The sequence below is a fragment of the Homalodisca vitripennis genome, chromosome 5 (genome assembly GCF_021130785.1).
Source record: "Homalodisca vitripennis isolate AUS2020 chromosome 5, UT_GWSS_2.1, whole genome shotgun sequence".
NCBI lineage: Eukaryota > Metazoa > Arthropoda > Insecta > Hemiptera > Cicadellidae > Homalodisca > Homalodisca vitripennis.
This window is the reverse complement of record NC_060211.1, coordinates 102,049,548-102,071,191: the sequence shown is the minus strand read 5'-3', so window position 1 is coordinate 102,071,191 and position 21,644 is coordinate 102,049,548. Positions and strand designations below refer to the sequence as shown.

General features: G+C 32.7%; 1 protein-coding gene across 4 annotated transcripts in view; it reads right to left on the bottom strand.

Annotated features, from left to right (window-relative positions):
• Positions 1-4,871: 4,871 nt before the first annotated feature.
• The window catches only part of LOC124362576 (phospholipid-transporting ATPase IA), a 122,685-nt gene continuing 105,912 nt past the window's right edge, over positions 4,872-21,644 (bottom strand). For 3 of the 4 annotated variants that reach the window (XM_046817203.1, XM_046817207.1, XM_046817205.1), the window contains 2 exons: positions 7,832-7,932; positions 4,872-6,010 (listed from right to left, as the gene is read on the bottom strand). In XM_046817203.1, coding sequence (XP_046673159.1) covers positions 5,913-6,010; positions 7,832-7,932 — 199 coding nt within the window. In that variant the 3' untranslated portion in view covers positions 4,872-5,912. Of the gene's footprint in view, positions 6,011-7,831; positions 7,933-14,799; positions 14,832-21,644 lie in introns of those variants that run through there. The other variant, XM_046817209.1, reaches the window with a different exon arrangement.

Sequence of the window (21,644 nt, the reverse complement as noted above, 5' to 3'; positions counted from 1 at the left end):
TACTGTAAATATTATTTTCCTTGTCATATTTTATAATCCCAGTTAGCATTGTTTTTTAAATGAAAATATCACTTCCTGAGTCTTAAGACATTTCGTATAAAATATATGTCAAGTGAGCAATGTTTTATTTTCTTTTAACAACTTGTTACTTTAAGTATATAGTCAATAAATAAATTTTATCAATACTATAGTGACAAAATCACCACCAAAACTATATTGTTACAACTTTACTATTACTATTAACCCTTTGACTTGGTGGGTTTTTCTTCATAAGAGCACCCTAAAAAGTGAGTTTTTAAGGTGTTTTTTTTTTTTTAATTATATTTTTATTATTATTATTTTTTTGTTTTTTGTGATTTGGGTTTACTGCAGTAAATTTGTTATAAAAAACACTCAATTAAACGTTATGAAGTTTTTTTGTGTTTATACAGAAATTCATTTAATTATGCACAAAAGTTATGATATTTTCAAAATATGAGAATAAGATAAAACATTCAGTATTTTCTCATAAACATACTAAGGTACACAATAGGTACAACTTCGTAACATTACATAAATCTCCACAGAAATCTCCGATAGTATGAAAGTAGTGAAAACAGTCGGTCACACAAAGCAGAACGTTGGAATCCCGGTACATCATGCCTCGGCCCCGCTGCTCACCGACGCTGGTCTATCTGCACACTTGGCATGCTCTCTTCGTCTTGTTCTTATTTGTAGCAGGAATGGTGGTGGGAAAATGCCGAGCAGTAAGTCTAAGGGTAGCATCTTAGCCAAAAATTCGTCTGTAAGTCTTTCTCGCACCATTTTATGTAAGTAGTAATTACACAAACAGCCATGTTTATTTACTCACAGTAAACACAACAAAACGTTTACAATCAGGGCAACTAGTACTGTAAAAGTGAGGTTACAACCTGTATTCAATACAAACAGAAATAGAACCAGCTGATTACTTGGAACAACTGATTGACTGATTGAATACCGTCATATGGCCTGAATAACGAGACTGATATTATGAACAAGTCCTTAGCTCAGGGTATTTTTCCAGCTGACCTCAAGATTGCCAAAATAATCCTTATTAAGAAACAACCACAAAGCACAGAAGCTGGCCACTTTAGACCAATATCTCTTGTATCAACCATCTCCAAGATATTTGAAAAAATTGTTTTAACAAGATTAATAACCCACCTCATGGACAATAATTTGATCAGTAAACATCAGCACGGATTTTTATCCTCTAAATCTACAACCACAGCTATCACTGATTTCTTTGAGAATGTAATTGACCAAATTGAAACTGGAAAAATAGCATCTGCTATTTTCTTGGATCTAAGTAAAGCTTTCGACACACTGGGACATAATTTACTTCTTACTAAGCTGATGACTTTAGGAATCCAAAGCAATGCAATAAACTGGTTCAATAGTTATTTGAAGAACAGGACTCAACTAGTAGAGCTGAAATATACAGCTAATAACACAGTTTACCATGCTAGGTCAAAACCCCTCAATATAACAAGAGGAGTCCCTCAAGGCTCAGTACTGGGCCCAGTCTTGTATGTATTGGTAACAAATGACCTCCCAGATTACCTAAAGGAGCAAGCCCACACCACAATGTACGCTGATGACACAGCTCTTATACTTGCTGAAAAAGGCCCTAATGATTTAGATTGTCAGGCCTTCATTGCTTTCAATATGGCAAAACAATATTGTCAGGAGAACGATCTTGCACTAAATGACAGCAAAACTAAACAAATCCTGTTTACAAGAGCTGCAAACTTAACCGAGGGGTTGCCAATGGTGGAAGTAGAGGACGAGACCAAATACCTGGGAGTAATCATTGACCAACATCTGTGCTGGACCCCTCATGTGGACATGGTGTGCAGGAAACTGAGTACTGCCCTGTATGTTGTAAAAAGAATAAGGTTTTGTTGCAGATCTGTCAACGGCCAGGGTTGCATATTTTGCCCTATTTGAGTCTGTTGTGAGGTATGGTTTGATAATATGGGGAGGGTCAAGTAAAGGAAATATGACTAAAGTTCTAAAACTTCAAAAGAAAGCGGTAAGAATATTGGCAGGTCTAAATCATCTTGACTCGTGCAGAAGTGCTTTCAAACACCTTGGAATTCAGACAGTGGTGGCTCTTTACATACAACAAACCATTCTACATGTATTTAACACTGATTACAATAGACTGGGTGAAATTCATTCATATGGAACCCGCAATGTGACAGACTTCGTCTTACAACCTCATCGACTCACCATGACTACCAAGAAGCCATCTTATGCAGGTGCAAAATTTTACAATCTCCTACCAAGACACCTCAAGAGCATAACAAGAGAGTCAGCGTTGAAGAGGAATCTCAGTGCATGGCTTGCTGACAGGACGTTTTACTCCATCGAGGAATTTTTAAACTGGACATGACATTTTTATCTTTATCCATGTTTTAAACTAGATAAAATTTTTACATACATACTGACACATATTCTGTACTCGATGTATATGAATAAAGTTCTCTTTGATTTGGGTCTGAAATAAATAAATAAAAAACAACTGCAATTTAGTGGGAATGACAAAAACTACTTGAAACGGTTTTTTTATTTATTCTGCTAGATTGCATTCATATTCAAATGAGAGACTATTCATCATAAAACATTATTGTGAAAACCATAGTGCTTCCCGCACTGCTATCGGGATTACTGCTGGCGGCACGCACTTTCATTCCTCAACTTTGGAATGTAACCTTGACAGAGTATGAAGTTGCGAATACAACTTGGAAAAATTAGGTTTTTGTATCCTCAGATGTTGCTCCATCAAAAACATTTGAGTACATTCATGATAGTTTTTACTATTGGTTCAGAAATGTATTGCTGTTAGCTAACATCGGGAGGAACGTGAGTTGGATGTTTAACATTCTATACCAAATCATATATTGCCCTCAATATGGTCATACCGCTATGGAAACGATCTCGTAGAAAAATAATTTCTCCCTTTTTGAATCCCACCTGCAATAGGGTCTACCTGCTTGGGGAAAATTTCTGCTAAAAATTTTCAATGAATACTTATACAAAAAAAGTATTAAGACACTAGCTGGCTTCCAACCTCTTGAAAACTGTAGGGAAGCCTTCAAATCTCTGAAGATTCTCACTATTATTTCAATTTACATTCAAGAAGTGATAATGAACACTGATGGGGTAAGTCTTTAAAGGAACACTGATGTACACCTCTACAATATCGGAAATGCTGCACTCTACAACCTCTCACCACATAGTCTGAAGCTATATGAGTGGAAACATTCATACACGGGAGTGAAGCTTTAAAACCTGCAACCGTTCTACCTGCTCCCTGAAAGAGGAAAGGAACTGACAATCACTTTACACGAATGGCTTCTAGATTGACTATTCTATATGCTGGAGGAGTTTTTTCATACAAATTTAAATCCGTTTTGTATTTATTGACACTACTTATATATATATTAAAAAATTGTAAATAAAGATAATCTCATTCTCATACTACTGACGTAGTATTTCACATTATTATATTGCTCTGTTTTATTCTATTTCTATGACAACCATGTGTTGTGCAAGTAATTCTGGCGTTTTCTACTAGAAGTTAGCACTTTCTTGGTCCTCTGCATGAGTGTGTACCTTGGTGATTTCGGTGTAGTCGCACAGTGCAGACAGCTACTGCATACAGTATATCACCAGTCCTGTGATATTTTATGTTTTTATTTATAGTTTTCTATGTACCAAGGAAATGCACCTAGAATCAACCTTGCCACATCCACTTTTTGTCTAAATGAGTTATACATCCTATCCCATAGTTTAAATACGCCAAATTCAAATAAACATTATTGCGTAGCTAAAACCACCACATCGCACTGTAAAATAATGTTGAAAATATGGCTTTGTTTCAAAAATTGCCACATCCAACGTAGTTTTAGCCATCTTTAGTTTCAAACTCCATCACAGCCAATGAGATCGCTCGGTTCAATCATGTGACTTCCCAGCATGCTTAGCGAGTATTTAACTCTTCACCAAAGTTTATTCTGCTTGAGGCTGACAAGGTAGATGGAAAATCTAACACTGTTTAAATCCTTACACTTTAGAATAAGCTTTTCTAACTGTGGTTGTGATGGAAACTTGTGTGTTAATACTGTTTTGTGATGGAAGATGCTGTAGGGACCAATTTCACTCCTGGTCCTGGAAAGCAGGCAAGAAAGAAGACCTCAAATAAGCAGGAATGGAGACACGAGAAAATCAACTATTTTAAGTATTTTGCATACATTACTTTTTTTTAATATCCCTAATTTCCAATGCCCGGTTTATTAGTGTTTTGTTTAGTTACGGTACCAGTGCTTCTAAGGGCCCTTAGGTTTTAATGAATCCCAAAAAAACATTCGCTCTATTACAAATATTCACCAACTGAGCCTCCTGGGATACCATGTTGTAACCACAAAAAAGTAAATGCTGATAAATGTGACAGTCTCTCTCGGATGGACATTTCGAAGTTTCATTCTTTATTTTACTTATCTAAGGATAAAATACAACAAGATAACTTTACAAAAAGGTTTTGAGAAAAACAGAAAGAATTATAAACTATCCTTGCCTTATGACAAGTAGTATTGCTAGGTACTTGAGGTTAACTAATCACTGCTTAAATATAGGCAATCATTCCAAGAAACATTTTACTCTGTTTCATAAAAGTTGAAATACTAGCTGATATGGTTCTAGGTTTTGGGTAAAGGAAAGTAGGAAAGAATAAATATTCCTGATAATTTCCTTTGGTGGCTCTTAATCATTACCATGAACAATATTTCTAATGTACATTTCTAAACTACTTAAAATAAAAATATGCAGGGAAGTAAAACACCTTAGTCAGTCCAGTTCTTTAATTAAACTTTATATATATATATATTTAACAACATATTTATATAATTTTTTATATTACTATAGAGTTTTTTATAAATAACATAATATATTAATCTGGATCAGTTTCTTAAAAGGTTCATAAAAATAACACAACAGTACAGTAAATCCTAAATATTAGGTATAAAAGAAAGGAACTTTGGTATACAAGATCAGATAATACTATGTTTAAAGATTGAAGAATCATTACTTTTAAATTACGTATTTGATACATTTCTCATTTTTAAATTCATTAGTCCTATCAATCTCGTTTCTTCCCTTATTTTTAAGTAGAGATGATTCTTTTTCTCTTCACCTATTCAAGCCATTTTATAGTATTTATGCAATGCTATTCAAATTACATTGAGTTCTGAAATTGTTAATCAGGAAGGACTGATGTTGAACTGTAGCTTATGTAAATAAATCAAATAGTAAGTATCCAAAGAGAAAAACAAAATATTTTAAAATTTCATAATTATTTAAGTACGGCTATTCTTGATATTTTGTTAACAAATCAACTCAAAACACAAATGCAACAACACAGGGGAATGGATGGTAAATTCTTATAAATCTGAAGTTTTAAGTAAGGATTTAGCTCTTTAAAGTGGCACTTATTTTATAAATAGTTCCAGATCAAAACTTGCATTTAACATTTATTTTTAAATAGTTAGTAAAAATATAACTTTTTTGTACATTTAACTTGATGCAGGAAGGGACAGATGTGTCGGGATACACATTTTTATATGTAGAGCGAGAATGCGTAAAACAGCATCAAGGGCCTCTCAGGATAAATTGACAACAATTGTTTACCATTAGATATCACAAAGCAATCAATACAGTGTTATAGAACACATTAAAAAAAAAAACAACCACATACATTCAACGTCAAGAGCAGCATTCAAGAGACAAAACTGAAATATCTAAACTTTGTCAAGTGAACACCTGTAGCGTGGCGACGGGCAAGGTCAGCATCGTCAAGGCCATATCGAAGACAGGCTTGGTGTACTTTTCTACATTCCCCCAGGTTTGGGAAGGTTGGTGTCATAAGCTCGTATCACTTCTGATTGAGCCACTGCACCTCCTTCTTCTTGTGAGAACGCAAAACCATCTGAAATCCCAGATGAGATTCTCATGAAAAAACTATTAGACTGACATTAATTCTTGTTAATCTTTACTAGATCTCTGTTATTTTTATAATCATAAGATACAGTTAAATTTACAGTATATTTTAAATATGCAGCAGCTTACTTACAAATTTAAGATTCAAAGATTGAAACAATTGATTTATTTACACAAATTATTGAAATGTACCATATTGAAAATACGTAGAAAATAAAACACATTTTTATTCATCTATTATTTCAATTTTTCAAGCATACAAGACTATACTCAAAATTAAAAGAAGCGGTAATAATCTGGTTTGCAAACACAAATTTACTAGCTAAAACTAGAATAAGCAAGTCATTAAACATGTTTTCTTGTGAGTTGGCAGCAGTGAAAAATTAGTATAATTTTTACAATTTATATACATATTTACATACATGTTATTTATTATATATTTACATAATGTGATATGCACTAATGTCTAAATTTCCTGCTAATGAAATCATAAGTTTTTTAGAAATAGCTTTGTTAGCTCTTTATTTTATAAAACGAGCACAAACGTAAAACTTATTTATTAATAATTTCCTAGATATCTTCCATTAGATTAAAACAAAAAATTTGATAAATACTGTTTATATAAAAATGTATATCTCACACTGATTAGAATAATGTATTTTCAATAACTAAGCATTGTTAAAGTACTCCTTTGCAGGACAATGTTCTATCTTCCTAATATTCCAATTTTATTATTGGAACAAAACATATTGATAATAAACTATTTTTCTAGAAGAGAAAACCGAGTTGAGTATACAATAGATTTTGGTTTACACAACGAATGTACTGAACACTGAAGTGGTACGAAAGATGTGAATGACAGGGTCATTTGTGATTCTAATGTTGGAGGGCTGGAGGGAACAGGACATTCACTAACTCAAGGCACATTTTACAATATTATGTGATTAAATTCTTGAGTGTTTATAGTGTTCTTTAACATGTCTTACTCAAAAGTAAATAAATAAAATTGAGGGACTTCCTTAACAATTACACTCTTTAAATTTCAGACTGCAACTATTAAAAAAAAAACACAAAAATTAATACATTATTGTTGAATATTGAGTTATATTAGGGAGTAGACTGATGTTTTGAAAAAAAAATGCCACTATGACAATGATAAGAACAGTACATTAGCAAACACTATTGTGAAAGCTACTGTTAAAACATTTGATTTCTATATTCTTTAATCTATTCATATTACGTAATCATATGAATTTTACACTGCATCATCTTTGGAACTAAGAATCTTTTTATTCTGTATTATAATGTAACAAGAATATCTAGTTTTCTAATAATTTCTATGTTTGGTTCTGCAGTTATAGTTAAGTAATAGTAATCAGTCATTACTAAATTACCTGACTAGTTAAATAATTAATTTCAAATTGAAATAATAAGGGAAGGTATATAATTACTTTGAAAACATATTTTTAATGGAGGAAGAGGGGTCACCTTTGAGATGTGCTATTTTGACAATATTCCAGTACCATTTAACAGCATTTTTACAGAATGGACATGTTCACTACCACAGATTACATCAGCAGGTTCTGTAACTCTCACACTACACACACACTGTGCTACTTGGGAGTCAAAATGTTAAACATATAAAAGACAACTTCTAATGTATAACTAAGCATGACTTACAGGAAATGATTATTTTCACGTTACCCACAGTAGTGTTATGGAGGTTATACAATGGTCTACCACATAGGAGTAAATCTCCACTGAAACAGTCAACACATTATAACGGTGCAGTATAAGGATGGATACTTACACCTCAGCTCTACTTCGGTATTTACACGAGTGGACGTTGGAGTTGCTCGCAGGTTGAAAACACTTCGAACATTCTTTAACAGACGAGCAGTCTCGGACATCCTGCAAGTCCACAAAACTTACGGCACCAGAAATATACGTCACATTCACTGGTTAATAAGACCTGTTTTAACTTCTATAGAATAATAGTCTTGCAATTGCAACACAATTATAAATGTACTAAAATACCTGATCCAAACTAGCATAATGTTTTGTATGTGGTGGTTGGGTTGATTCTAAAAAAATCCCAATAAAAAATATGAAACTGCAAATAAAGATTTATTCTGGTTTAAATTTGTTTAAATAACCGTTTTGTCTGTTTTAAAATTTAATTTAATTGGAAAAAAAACAACTTATTTATGTCATTAATGGTAAAAATATTTAAATTACATAAATTATTCGAACTAAAATATCTAACACATTTATTAGAATGAAGATTAAATTTACATTCTTAAAAAGATGCCAAATGTTCAAATTTTATTTCTGAATGAGTGTAAATTGACAGATTAATGTTAGTTATATCAGAACCAGTTTTTACTTCGTAATTTTTGCCAGATTCTTGCACAATCAGAAACTCTGTATTATAAGTGTGTACTATTATTGGAAATATAATATTTAGTGCTTACAAATATTATGTTTCTATAAATTATATTATACTTATCACCGATCTAGGATTTATTTTTGATACCATGACATCCTTTGAATACAGCCAGGCTGACTGATCAAAAGAATGCCTTGTCTGACAAAGACCTCTAAATAGTACGATGGCTTCCAAATCACGGGTCAGTTCAAGAATTAAGAGAACAATAAATAATCAAATAATATACTACTGCTAACTTGAACATCATGTAAAAGAGTTAAATTATAATGTAACCCGTTGTAATTCATTAATCAAAGAAAATACCATTCCAAGTTATATAAAGCCCATTCTACATATGCGAGAAAATTTACGACTGTTTCCCGGTGATAAAAACACGTGTCACAGTACCTCAGGGTTTAACTTGGGCACACTATACGGGGGAATTCCTGGTAGCATGTGGACATGTGATGGGCATGTTGAACGCAAGAAGTTAGTAAAAGTAGCGGGCCGGAAACTGGCGTATTATTCTACATATAGCAACTTGTAAACATCTGGCTTGCCAAGCCGACTTGTTATTGAATACTTCACTAATTCACTAGTGCAGTTCGTTGTACTTTTGGTGTCTTGTGTACTTTTAATATGGCGAACAAGATGTTTGACACGGAAAGAATGTATATGTGAAATTTAGGGTCAACCTTCTTTGTATGACATTAAAAGTACGGACTATTCCAACAAGAATATCAAGGCTTATTGTTGCTGTGTTTGAAGATTGAGGAGAATTTGAAAAGGATAAAAAAGTTAATACTTATGAATAATCCCTAAGATATTAATAAAAAAATAATTATTTTGCTGTAAATGTTGCTAAGAAAGGATACACTGTGGTAAACACCCTCTTGACCACTCATTGTGAGACCTCATTTGATTTTCTTATCAAGTAGATATCAATTTTTAGTGTGATTAAATTTTCTGAAGTGAAATAAATGTAACACTTACTATATCTCAAAATTCAAACTCAAGGGTGGTTGAAACTAGTGAACGACAAAAAGACAAACTTAATTGAGTAAGTAGATACTCATTGTTTATAATTCTCACAGCATTACATACACTTTCACACATATTTGTTTAACCAAGGAAGTGCTCCTGGACCATTGACATATGGCAGAACATCTTCTTTTGATTTGACATGCTCCCTACAACAGTGGTCTCTTGCATTTCCTATAATGGACAGCTTAGAGTACCCTCACAGAGGTACTCATCTCTTCATCGTACAAGATTATACAAAACACAAGCCTGCAGTTATGATAATAGTAAAATCAGGATTTATTTACATACATGAATGTAACATATGCCATTGTTAGAGAGAATTCTGAAAGTGCATTCTACGACACGTTGTGCTCAGCAAAGTCTGTTTATTGTTGTAGGTCCTCTTTTCTGGGATAATCCCTTGGACGGGTATGGCCGCATCTCATATTTTGAAAACCCTAAAACCTTATTCCCAAGCACAACACAGTGTAATACGGGGCTTTGCTTAACACTGTCTGGTGCTGATAAGTGATTATCTGCAGGAGGCAAGTCTAGCCCTTTATTTTCTATAGCTTTCGGGGAGGCCATTGATAAACTATGACCTAAGGTCGGCGGGTCAAAAGCCCCTTTAGTAAAGATGGCCTTTCCTACATATTTGATACAATATCAGATAAATGTTTTATCATTTATTTATTTTTCCACTACTAAAAATTTGAAGCTTAGTGCTTATTGACCAATTGTACTTGAGACTTACACAAAAAACTGTCCAGAGTTCTATTGTATCAACAATGAAGTTTGAGGTTTGAGTCTTTGTACAAAATTTTCCTTTTTGAAGATCGTAGAGTCTACAGCTGTGAAGTAATAGTTTGTGTCAGCAACCGCCAAAAGTACAAACAAGAAGTATTTCTTTTAATTAAAATACTCTGAGCCAGAGTTAGGGGAACAAATTGTCCTCATAAATTTTCAATCAATACTTCTAATACACTTGCAATCTCAATTACCAATCTCAATCTCTGTCCTTTGATTTGTGCAACTAAAACTCCTTTGTAGGAGATAGAATTTGTTGAGTTTGAATAACATTCCATCATTCCATATGGCCAAACAAGTTTCTCTCACAATTAATTGTATAATTTAAAATCAAATTCCAAGTCTCCAAAGTTCATAACAGAAGCTAAGTAACTGAAAATAAGGAATTATTAAAAAGTTCACATGTGAAATCATATTGCTCAACTATCACTAACATTTAGGAAAATGGAAGTTTTTTATAAGTGTACAAAACAGCTTACAAAAAAAATTACAAAGATGTTGGTTTTATTAAGAAATGGAAACCAATGAGAAATTGTTTTGTGTGAGATCATCGCTCAATCACTGCTACAGGAACTGGTCAAGCTTCACTGAAGAAAAAGAAATACATACTTAACGAACAGCGTAGTTATAAACAAAGTAGTTAATAAAAATTCATTTCACTTACCTCAAGTGATCAGTTCAACATTTCACATACAAATTTCTGTGCTGGTTTTATACTTTTTCTCATAAATGTGTCGGCTTTTGCTAGGAGGGTGATTCACTGATGATTGTCAAATGATGCTACAGACATCCATCTGGTAGTACTGAAAAACTTCTGAGGATACTTCCATGTTCTTCAGAGTTAAGGTTAAAAAGGCCTAAGGTCAAGCGATTCACACCAAGTGGGTGTAATAATATTTGTTGGTGGATAGTTACACATCCAACTTGTAAGAATCTGTGATAAATATGAGGCGTTTTGTCGCTAGTCTAGAATTGGTCGCGTTTCACTTGCCAGTAGTATTCTCTCCGTATCGCCAGATCATATAGAATGAGCAACTGGGCTACTAAACAGTCACGTTTTTATCGCTTGTGTAGAATGGGCCTAAATTGAATGAAAATATTACTTATACGGAAGATACAATAAACTACAGTTGACATTCATAGAAATACCAAGCTCAATGTTTTGGCTCTAAAAGAAGCATCATATAGACAGTCTGCGCTCCTTACACTTTTCTAAACTAAGTTTTTCGTTGGAATGAAATAAACTAAAATAATTAAAATCTCAACCACAAACTTTGACATTTTCAATAACAGAATACAGTTTAAAATATTACATGTGTATTTAAAAAGATTTTATCATAATGGAATAGACATTATTTTACGTATAATACAATATATAGACCATGAATTTCATTATAGGAATGAATTTCATTATTAGTATGAGTGATACATAAATAAATATTTATAAATATAACTTGCAGTATTTATAAATCTAGCTACTTTCTCTAGTCAAATGCAAATAGCCAAAGAGAAGACAATTCAAATCATTCACATAGTTGCAAACAACACTAACATGCAAAAGTTTAGATATTGTTAATACAATAAACTCCAATCCAATATCAATATATATACAAAATTAACTAATGTTAAGTAAGTTTTCAACGGTACATTGTTAACTAATCCTAGATCTGTAGAAAATGGGGACTTTTTGGATTTATAACATTTTATATGTATCCCGTTCATAATTCATCATATGAAGGATTAACTTTCATGTATTTTTGTACTTTCTATGAATATACAATTTTTAAGTGGTGAAAACCGTTTAAATAGTTTTGTGACTACTTGTGTATAATTAGGAGGGAATAAATACTTAATAATTAATTTATTCTATGGATGGTAGGAAATTAGTTTTATATTGAAAACCAATATAAAGGGTATCCCCAAATTCAAGTAAAGAGTTCGGGGACACACTGTAAGCAATATTTTTGTAAAGGGTTACCAACTAAAGATGTTATAGATAATTTAATGCAAAATTACAATAAAAATATTGCTACATTACCTCTTACAATTGGCACATTTCCCCTACATTTACACTGCTTTATAATAACTGCAATAGTTATTACACATAAGTAAATATTAGAATGATAAGTACTAATAATTGATAATACTGACAAAGTAACTAACTAAATATGAAATTATCTAAAATGTACATTTTAATCAGTATAGCAAATATTGTTGGTATGTATCACAATGAACAGAGTTACTAATAAATGTGTCAAAATATCGGTGAGCAGAGGACTACACATGATTGTGATTTATTCTGGAGGGCAAATGAACTGCGGGTAAACAGTAAAAGCACCTAGGAGTAGAAGACAACACATGATTGTGATTTATTCTGGAGGGCAAATGAACTGCGGGTAAACAGTAAAAACACCTGTGAGTAGAAGACAACACATGATTGTGATTTATACTAGATGGTAAATAAGCTGTGAGTAAATTGCAAAAACACCTAGGAGTAGAAGACAACACATGATTGTGATTAATACTGGAGGGCAAATGAGCTGCTGGTAAATTGTAAAAACACCTGTGGGTAGAGGACAGTACATGATTGTGATTTATACTAGATGGTAAATAAGCTGCGGGTAAATTGTAAAAACACCTGTGAGTAGAGGACAGTACATGATTGTGATTTATACTGGAGGGCAAATGAACTGCGGGTAAACAGTAAAAACACCTGTGAGTAGAAGACAACACATGATTGTGATTTATACTAGATGGTAAATAAGCTGTGAGTAAATTGTAAAAACACCTGTGAGCAGAGGACTACACATGATTGTGATTTATACTAGATGGTAAATAAGCTGCGGGTAAATTGTAAAAACACCTGTGAGCAGAGGACTACACATGATTGTGATTTATTCTGGAGGGCAAATGAACTGCGGGTAAACAGTAAAAACACCTGTGAGTAGAAGACAACACATGATTGTGATTTATACTAGATGGTAAATAAGCTGTGAGTAAATTGCAAAAACACCTAGGAGTAGAAGACAACACATGATTGTGATTAATACTGGAGGGCAAATGAGCTGCTGGTAAATTGTAAAAACACCTGTGGGTAGAGGACAGTACATGATTGTGATTTATACTAGATGGTAAATAAGCTGCGGGTAAATTGTAAAAACACCTGTGAGTAGAGGACAGTACATGATTGTGATTTATACTGGAGGGCAAATGAGCTGCTGGTAAATTTTAAAAACACCTGTGAGTAGAGGACAAACACATGATTGTGATTTATACTGGATGGTAAATAAGCTGCGGGTAAATTGTAAAAACACCTGTGAGTAAAAGACAACACATGATTGTGATTTATACTGGAAGGCAAATGAGCTGCGGGTAAATTGTAAAAACACCTGTGGGTAGAGGACAGTACATGATTGTGATTTATACTGGATGGTAAATAAGCTGCGGTTAAATTGTAAAAACACCTGTGAGTAGAGGACAACACATGATTGTGATTTATACTGGATGGTAAATAAGCTGCGGTTAAATTGTAAAAACACCTGTGAGTAGAAGACAACACATGATTGTGATTTATACTGGAGGGCAAATGAGCTGCTGGTAAATTATAAAAACACCTGTGAGTAGAGGACTGTACATGATTGTGATTTATACTGGAGATGAAATGACCTTCATTCTGGATGCAGTTTTTAGTCCGGAACAAATAAAGGAGTTTATTATAATTATATGAATAAAATCAATTTTTCTTAATGCCTAAAAAAATTGTAACAGATTTGCAGTTTGTAGGACAGTTTTAATAGACTGTTGTCCCTACTACTAATACATAACATGTAAATCTGGCTCTGAGGATGAAGCTCATTGAAACCTGATATGGTAAAATACTTGACTGGTAAATGATATATCACATTTTAAAATATCAACTAAAATCTAAGTAACTATGATCTAATTAAAAACTTAAACAACGTGTAATGTGTGTATAATAGTGTTTACTCATAATTAAATAAGTTGCCTAATTTTATAATGTATTAGATTGATTTATATGTTATATATTACATGTTTCTGTAATGTATTTGTTTAAAAAGAATTAAATATCTATTGCATTAATTTTTAATGCACCATTTTTACTTGCATTCAAAAGATTAGCATAGTTTGACCAACATAATTTTGATTTAAAACTCATTATTATGAATCACTCACTGGATCATTTGAAAGGATAACAGGATAGCCTGTTACTCTTTCCAACAGATTTTGATCTCAGTTGATATAAGAGAAATCACACCTATCCTAACTCCCTTACACTACCAAACTAGATTTTAAACAATGTGCCGCAAATAAGCAGTAAAACAGTCTCAAAGCTAAGCTAAAATCTACAAACTGTTGAGCTGATTTCTTGAGTGAGTTCTACCTCTACGAGTGTTGCTGTGAGTCAGAGGCCTTGTTTGAGATCTACAATGTAATGACAAGCTAAAGTGCAGCACTGTTCGCATGCTTTAGTCATCTAAAGAGAGGCAAAGAGTACTTACACCTTGCCAGATGTCCAATAGCATGCAAGTCGCTAGGAAAAGAAAAACATCCAAAGTATACTCATGAAATCTAAAACTGTCTAAACTATTGACTCGGTGAAGGTGTCTGTGAGTGATTATTTGCTAATTGAAATTAAAATTGCAGCTACAAACACTCCTTTCTTTAGATATTAAAATTAAATTATTTCTTAATTGTGTGTTTTTAAAACTATAAATGAGTATTGATAATAACAATAAATTTTGTTATTTAAAAAAAGTGTAGTCAAAATTGCTTTCAAATGTGGTATACAACTGTTGCAATGATAAAACAGGTAAACAGTATTAATTTTTTCCTTTTAATGATTTTTTAATGAACAGTGCTGCCTCAATTTTACTTACTATGTTGTATAATCATCTGTTTCTGAGGTATACTAAACTTTCAGAAGACAAATTACAAATCTTACATTAATGCATAGTATGTAAAATTATTCTATAACAAAAACAAACTGTACGTGAATTAAAATTTGTATCCTAAAGGTATTTATTTTCTTGTGGTATGGACTATACCCATAAATCCATAGATCTCAAAATAGTAATTACAAGATATACTGACACAAATTAATGCTAGTGTGTTGACAATCTATATAAATAAAAATGAAATGCTGTTCTTTGGCAAGTGCATCACTCGAGAATGGCTGAACCGATTTCACTATTTTTTCTGTTAAAATGTTCGCAATTGTCTAAATAAGTTTTTTTAATAAGAATTGGATAAGTTTCCAGGAATATTCCTGAATTTTGAAAAACTAAATATTTTTTTTTTCTAAGGAGGTTTTGTAAACCTCAAGGCCACAACTCATGACTCCATCAAAGAATATGCATAGAGTATTGTTTATAAAAGTTAATAGGTCATAGAACATTTTTTATTAGGAGGATAGGGAATATAATGCAAAAGTTACTCTGGTTCCATGTTTAAATTTAAATTTCAGCCAATATTAAGTTCTTGTTCATTGTTTACATAATTACATTATATGATGGTATTTTAACATATAACTAAAATTGAAATAACTCAAAAGGATTTCAGAACTTTTTTGCTATGACCACCATCTGATTCAAACCTCTTTGCTTTTATTTATTTTGTGTGATCTTTGGCTGTTTAGCATCAGTAGAATTAGACATGTTTTATGAATACTATAAATAAGTATTACTACAGTACTATTTTAGAAATCTATATAACAATATATTTCTTACCTTTAAACATTCAAAATCAAATATACCATTAATACAATTTGCTATTGCTCAAAATAACAAAAATCAAGATCGGCTGTGAAAAACATTATATGAACTAATCATCTTTCAAGATTGGTATTGCTGGAGAACTGATGGTTTAAAAATCAGTGGATTTTGTTACTAGCCAAGATAGATAAAAGTTTGATTGATACTCATAATGTCGAGAAATATAATTAGCCACATCTTTGTAATGACATGGCTTCCGGTAAAAACTGATGAAAAACATCAAAGAACCAATAACTTTTATTGGGACGTAGAATAATTTTTTCACACAGGTTTTCACAAATTCACATATTATAAATATGTATATATTATATTCACAAATTATAAATAATTTGTATTAATTCAATGTCATGCATTTTATTAAATTGTGAGGCAATAAACACACAATACCTGGTTTCCCTGAAGTCCCAACCCTACCTTAACTTCAGAGCAATTGAAAATTTTGAAATCTCCTTTGCATATAATATATCCATAAAACATCCTTTTATATATGTAACCCATAATTAGTACGAATTAATTATGGATAAATCCATAATTAATAATACTCATATATAATAATAATAATAATAATAAATCTTTATTGTGTTCACAATTTAAGCAAATTGTATACAATCGTCAATATACATGTATTAAAATGAATTAAACTAATTAAAATAAATCAATTTAAATGCAAGTCAATTCAGTCATTAAAAAGTTTTCAGGTATGCTGATTACAATTTAGAACAGAACTAAAGGACTAGCCAATTTATTTCAATTAACTTCAAATTTAATCCCAGCGGCTCATCATAAACTCTTCAACAGAGTAGAACACCCTCGACACCAATAGGTTTCTCAATCGAGCTTTGAATTTTGTAGGATCATTTAAATTTTTTATCTCATCAGGGAGCTTATTTATGAACCTTACGCCAACCTCGGATGGTAGACGTTCGAACATGGCGGTTCTGTGCTGTTGAATACGGAAATTGTCCCGGCCTCTAGTCCCGTATTGGTGAACGTCCCTGCCTTGGACCAACTCACACTTGAATCGGCAGTACAGAGCAACCTCAAGGATATAGAGACAGGGCAAAGTCAGTAATTCAAGCTCCCTAAAGGAATTTTTACATGAATCTCTGAATTTCAATTTTGAAATTAGTCGGACCGCTTTCTTTTGAATTCTAAATACTCTTTCAAATTTGTATTTAGAACAGCTGCCCCACAGTCTCAGCCCGTATGTTATATGAGGATATACAAGGCCAAAATAGGCCGTTCTTAGTAAGTCCAAGGAGCAAAACTTGGAGAGATTTCGTAAAGCATAAATGCCCGAAGAAACCTTTGAACAGATGCTTTCTATGTGATCGTCCCATGTCAGGCCTCGATCAAGGCACATCCCTAGGAACTTGGTAGAATCATTTTCCTCTAGGAGGACATCATCCACCATCACAGCAACGCAATCCTCGGGCTCATATTGTCGAAGGCAAAAATTTAACACATTTGATTTGGAACTGTTCGCTCTCAGATTCAATGTTGAAAAATACTGAATACATGAATTCAGTTCTAAAAAAGTATTGATTTCTAATTGGTTCTTTGTTTTAGCTTTGAAACAGAGCGTTGTATCGTCAGCGTATTGAACCATTTTACCTGTTAGGAGCGACGAATTCAACCCGTTGACGTACACAAGAAATAGTACTGGACCAAGGACAGATCCTTGCGGGACACCATAGGCCATTTTTACCTCTTTTGACAGGGAATTCGCAATCTGCACACACTGGCTCCTATCTCTGAGATAAGACGAAAGCCATTCGTGCGGCAGACCTCGAACACCACATGTCTTCAACTGGCACAACAATGTCTCATGATGTACACAGTCGAATGCTTTGGAAAGATCAAGGAATATGCTTAGCACATGTTCCCGTCTCTCCAGTCCATCGACAACGGTTTCGATTAAATTTGTGACGGCATCGATAGTGGATTTGTTTTTTCTGAAGCCGAATTGATGAGAACAAAGAACATCAAAACGCTCAAAGAACCCCTCTAATCTCGACAGAAAAAGCTTTTCAAAAATTTTGCTTATGACTGGAAGGATTGAAATAGGACGATAGTTGCTTGCAAGGCAAGGATCGTCTTTTTTGAAAATTGGCGTGACTTTCGCTGTTTTCAGGGTGGAAGGAAAAATGCCTTGAGCATTTATATATGAGGATGTTTTTATGGATTTAAAACCAATTTTTTCTCCTCCAAAATGAGGGGAGGGGAGGAACTAAAAAAGGTTAAATGAGAAGATTCATTAAATAATAATTGAAATTAATTCAATTATTCTTTATGAGCCAGAACTAACAGCATCAAGAAAACTAATTTCTAAACACTTTGACCAAAATGGGTACAATTTAAACCAAAGTACAATTTTAGATTTAATTAGATGCTGTGTTGGGTGGAGTTGACAAAGACCTCAAATTTTCTCCATTGTTTTTAATTTATCAAGACCTTTAATATGAGGTATCACATGATGGGGTTGCTACTAAAAACTTTATTTGTTGAAGGGGAGAAACACCTTTAAACCTAATACTACTGTCTGACACCTTATTTTAAAGGTCTTGTTATAAGTAGACTAATGGTAAAAGATTGATATCTTTATGTCACATTCCACACATACCAATTGAATTTAGAATTTAACGTTTTTCAAACGGTGTTAATTGTAGACAGAATTGACAGAAAATTTGTTATTTTATTTATTACTTTTTTCCCATCAAGAGCTTTAATGTGAATTATCACTTGATAGGTCATCCCATTTAAAGTTTTTGAGATTTCACCCTTCCCCATTTTGAGAGAGAAGGATTTTGAAGACAAAAAAAAATGTCCTCTTGTGATGTTATGACACTAACCTCAAAGGAGATTAGAAAACTCTCAGTCGTTCAAAAGCTAAGGCTGACAATACAAAGTTAATGGAGAGAATAAAATATATTGTAAAAATTAATCAATCCCAGAGGTAACTTTTGGTAACTAAAAGTTATCTAGTACAATCTAGTTGCTCTAAGACCAGAACAAAATAAGTACCTAAACACTCATAATTTCATCGTCATGTTTTAACATGTTTAATCTTGTTGGGTGATCAACATCATTAAGTGGATTGATAAACAAGTGGTATATGTATTAAAAATATTTAATGGAGAATGAGATGCATCACCCAGAGTACAGAGGAGACTATGATTTTTACCTCTTAGAGCAGGTAACCAAGAAATTTTAAATGTTTATTATTTAAAAGAAGTTCTTGATATCAGATCTAAAATCTACATTTAGTATTGATAAGTTAATAAATTCTTCTCTAATAGTCATAATAAGATAATTAGTGACAGAATAAAACGTTTTGATGACTCTACGTCTGAACAATGTACTCCCATAACTCTACAGACATCAATAAACAGCTAAACAGTATCTTAGCAAATCTGATAATATTTTAAAAACAACTAGTTAGTTAATAACTGGGCCTTTTGCCATCTAGTTCCTTACGAAAGTCAAAAGCCCCATTCACATAGGGAAATGGAAGAAAAAACTAGTGAGAACCGACTCCTTATTCCAAACCGAACATATAATTAAATGCCCTTTGAAATTATTTTGAACTGTTACCTAGACGCCATTTTGAACAAAACAAAATAAGAAAAAAATCGTATAGTTTTTCAATCAAAAGTTGTCTGTAAATTCTTGATAAGTAGCACTAACGATGCTATTTTTTTAGTTTATTATGAAACAGACTTTAATAAAACTTAATTACTAACTTAATAAACTATAATCATTTAAAAACACAAAACCTGTTTCATGGAGTCTAATGGTACAACAATTGTGAACATTTTTCGAGAGTAAGTTTACATCTTGTTTAAAGTATGCAGGTGTAGGAATAATGACATAATATGACCTGTGTAGCTGTGTAACCCAATTCACTATGTGGGATAGCGTTTAGAATAATCTAATTCAACTATTTCCTGCATAATTAGTTTAAAATGGCCACATTAATAAAAAACACATTGATTGTGATACATGCTGTAATCAGACTTTGAAGCTGTGGACATTCATCACCAGTTTTGTGCAATATATGGAGAAAGCTTTCAGTGTCAGTGCTATTGGAAAGTGGTGCTATTTGTTTTGGTAAGAACGCACAAACAACCACGGTGAAGAAAGGACGGACAATTAGCTATTGTGACGGTAAGCCACTTACTGCCACCAGAATACACTAATTGGTTAATAAACATTTTCAAACGGGAGTTGTTTTAACATCTTCTATTCAACCTTTATTTGGCACATAGTAATTTTCATCTTTTTCTAACACAAAGGAGGCTAAGATCACAGCGGTTTGAAGATGAAGATGAGTTAAAGGAGAGTGTCAATGCACAGCTTAGCTCACTGGTGGCAGAATTCTGCAACAATGGCATTGAAAAACTCGTTCATCGATATGAAGTATGGCTTAGTACAGGGTATGTTTACGAAGAGAAGTATCTAAGAGCTGTAATTTTAAGTTGTATATTATGATAAACTCTTTAGCATTAAACACAATCAAACAGACTTTAGATTGAAAATACCCCTTGTACAAGTCTAGCCACAATATATTAAGACAAGTGATGGAATTATCAATATATAACTACTAGATAACTAACTCAATGCAATTCCATTTCTGGTTACTCTGTTCTTGTCACTCTAGATTGTTGAAGCTGATTTTTAACAATACGTTTTGAGATCTGCAATCTGGTCTCTTCTTCAGGTAAAAGACTAAAATAATGCATGACTACAACCTAAATTAAAGTAAACAAAACATACCAGAGCATTGTGACACGTATATAAATAAATGTATGAAATAAAACTGTACAACTATTTGGTTGGCCGGTGAGTGCAGACCTATTGTGACCTGTATTCTGTAGTTCAGTTTCAACAATTAAACTTATTAGTTAATTGTTGCTTACTTATTAAGTCCATGTTTTAAAGTTAGTGTGCCTGGAATGGTTGTTATGTGTTTATTACATATGCGTGTTACAATCTTCTGGTATGTTATGTTTACTTTAACCTAGGTTGTAGTCATGCATCAGTTTAGTCTTTTACCTGAAGAGATCAGATTACAGATCTCAAAATGTAGTGTTACTGATTGTATTGTATCACTGAATGATGGCAGATTTCTGGAAAAGTCCTGTTTCCTTCACAATCGTCTAAAACAAACTTCAAATAAAGTACTACTTTTTAAGTAAGTTAAATGCATGTATTTACAGGAGGCAATTTAAAACTCAAAATAACACGGAGACATTCTTCTTGTAGATACTTATATTAAGCTGTTCAATTAATTATTAATTTACTACTTCAGCCAACTTTATACAGGAATGACTTAACCCCTCAAGATTTTTATAACCTCATATGACATCGTAGTTACATACAAATGAGTGAAATGAACCATAGCTGTTATATTTAACAGATATTAGGAACATGTAAGTCTTGTACTTTAACAGAGCTATGTTTTAGGTAAAGCCAGATTAGCTGTTGTAAGTGGTTACCGCAGTGACAGCCAGACTGTGAAGTAGTTTTTAGTCCTTTATCTAGACAATTAAAATTTAATCATGGAATATTAA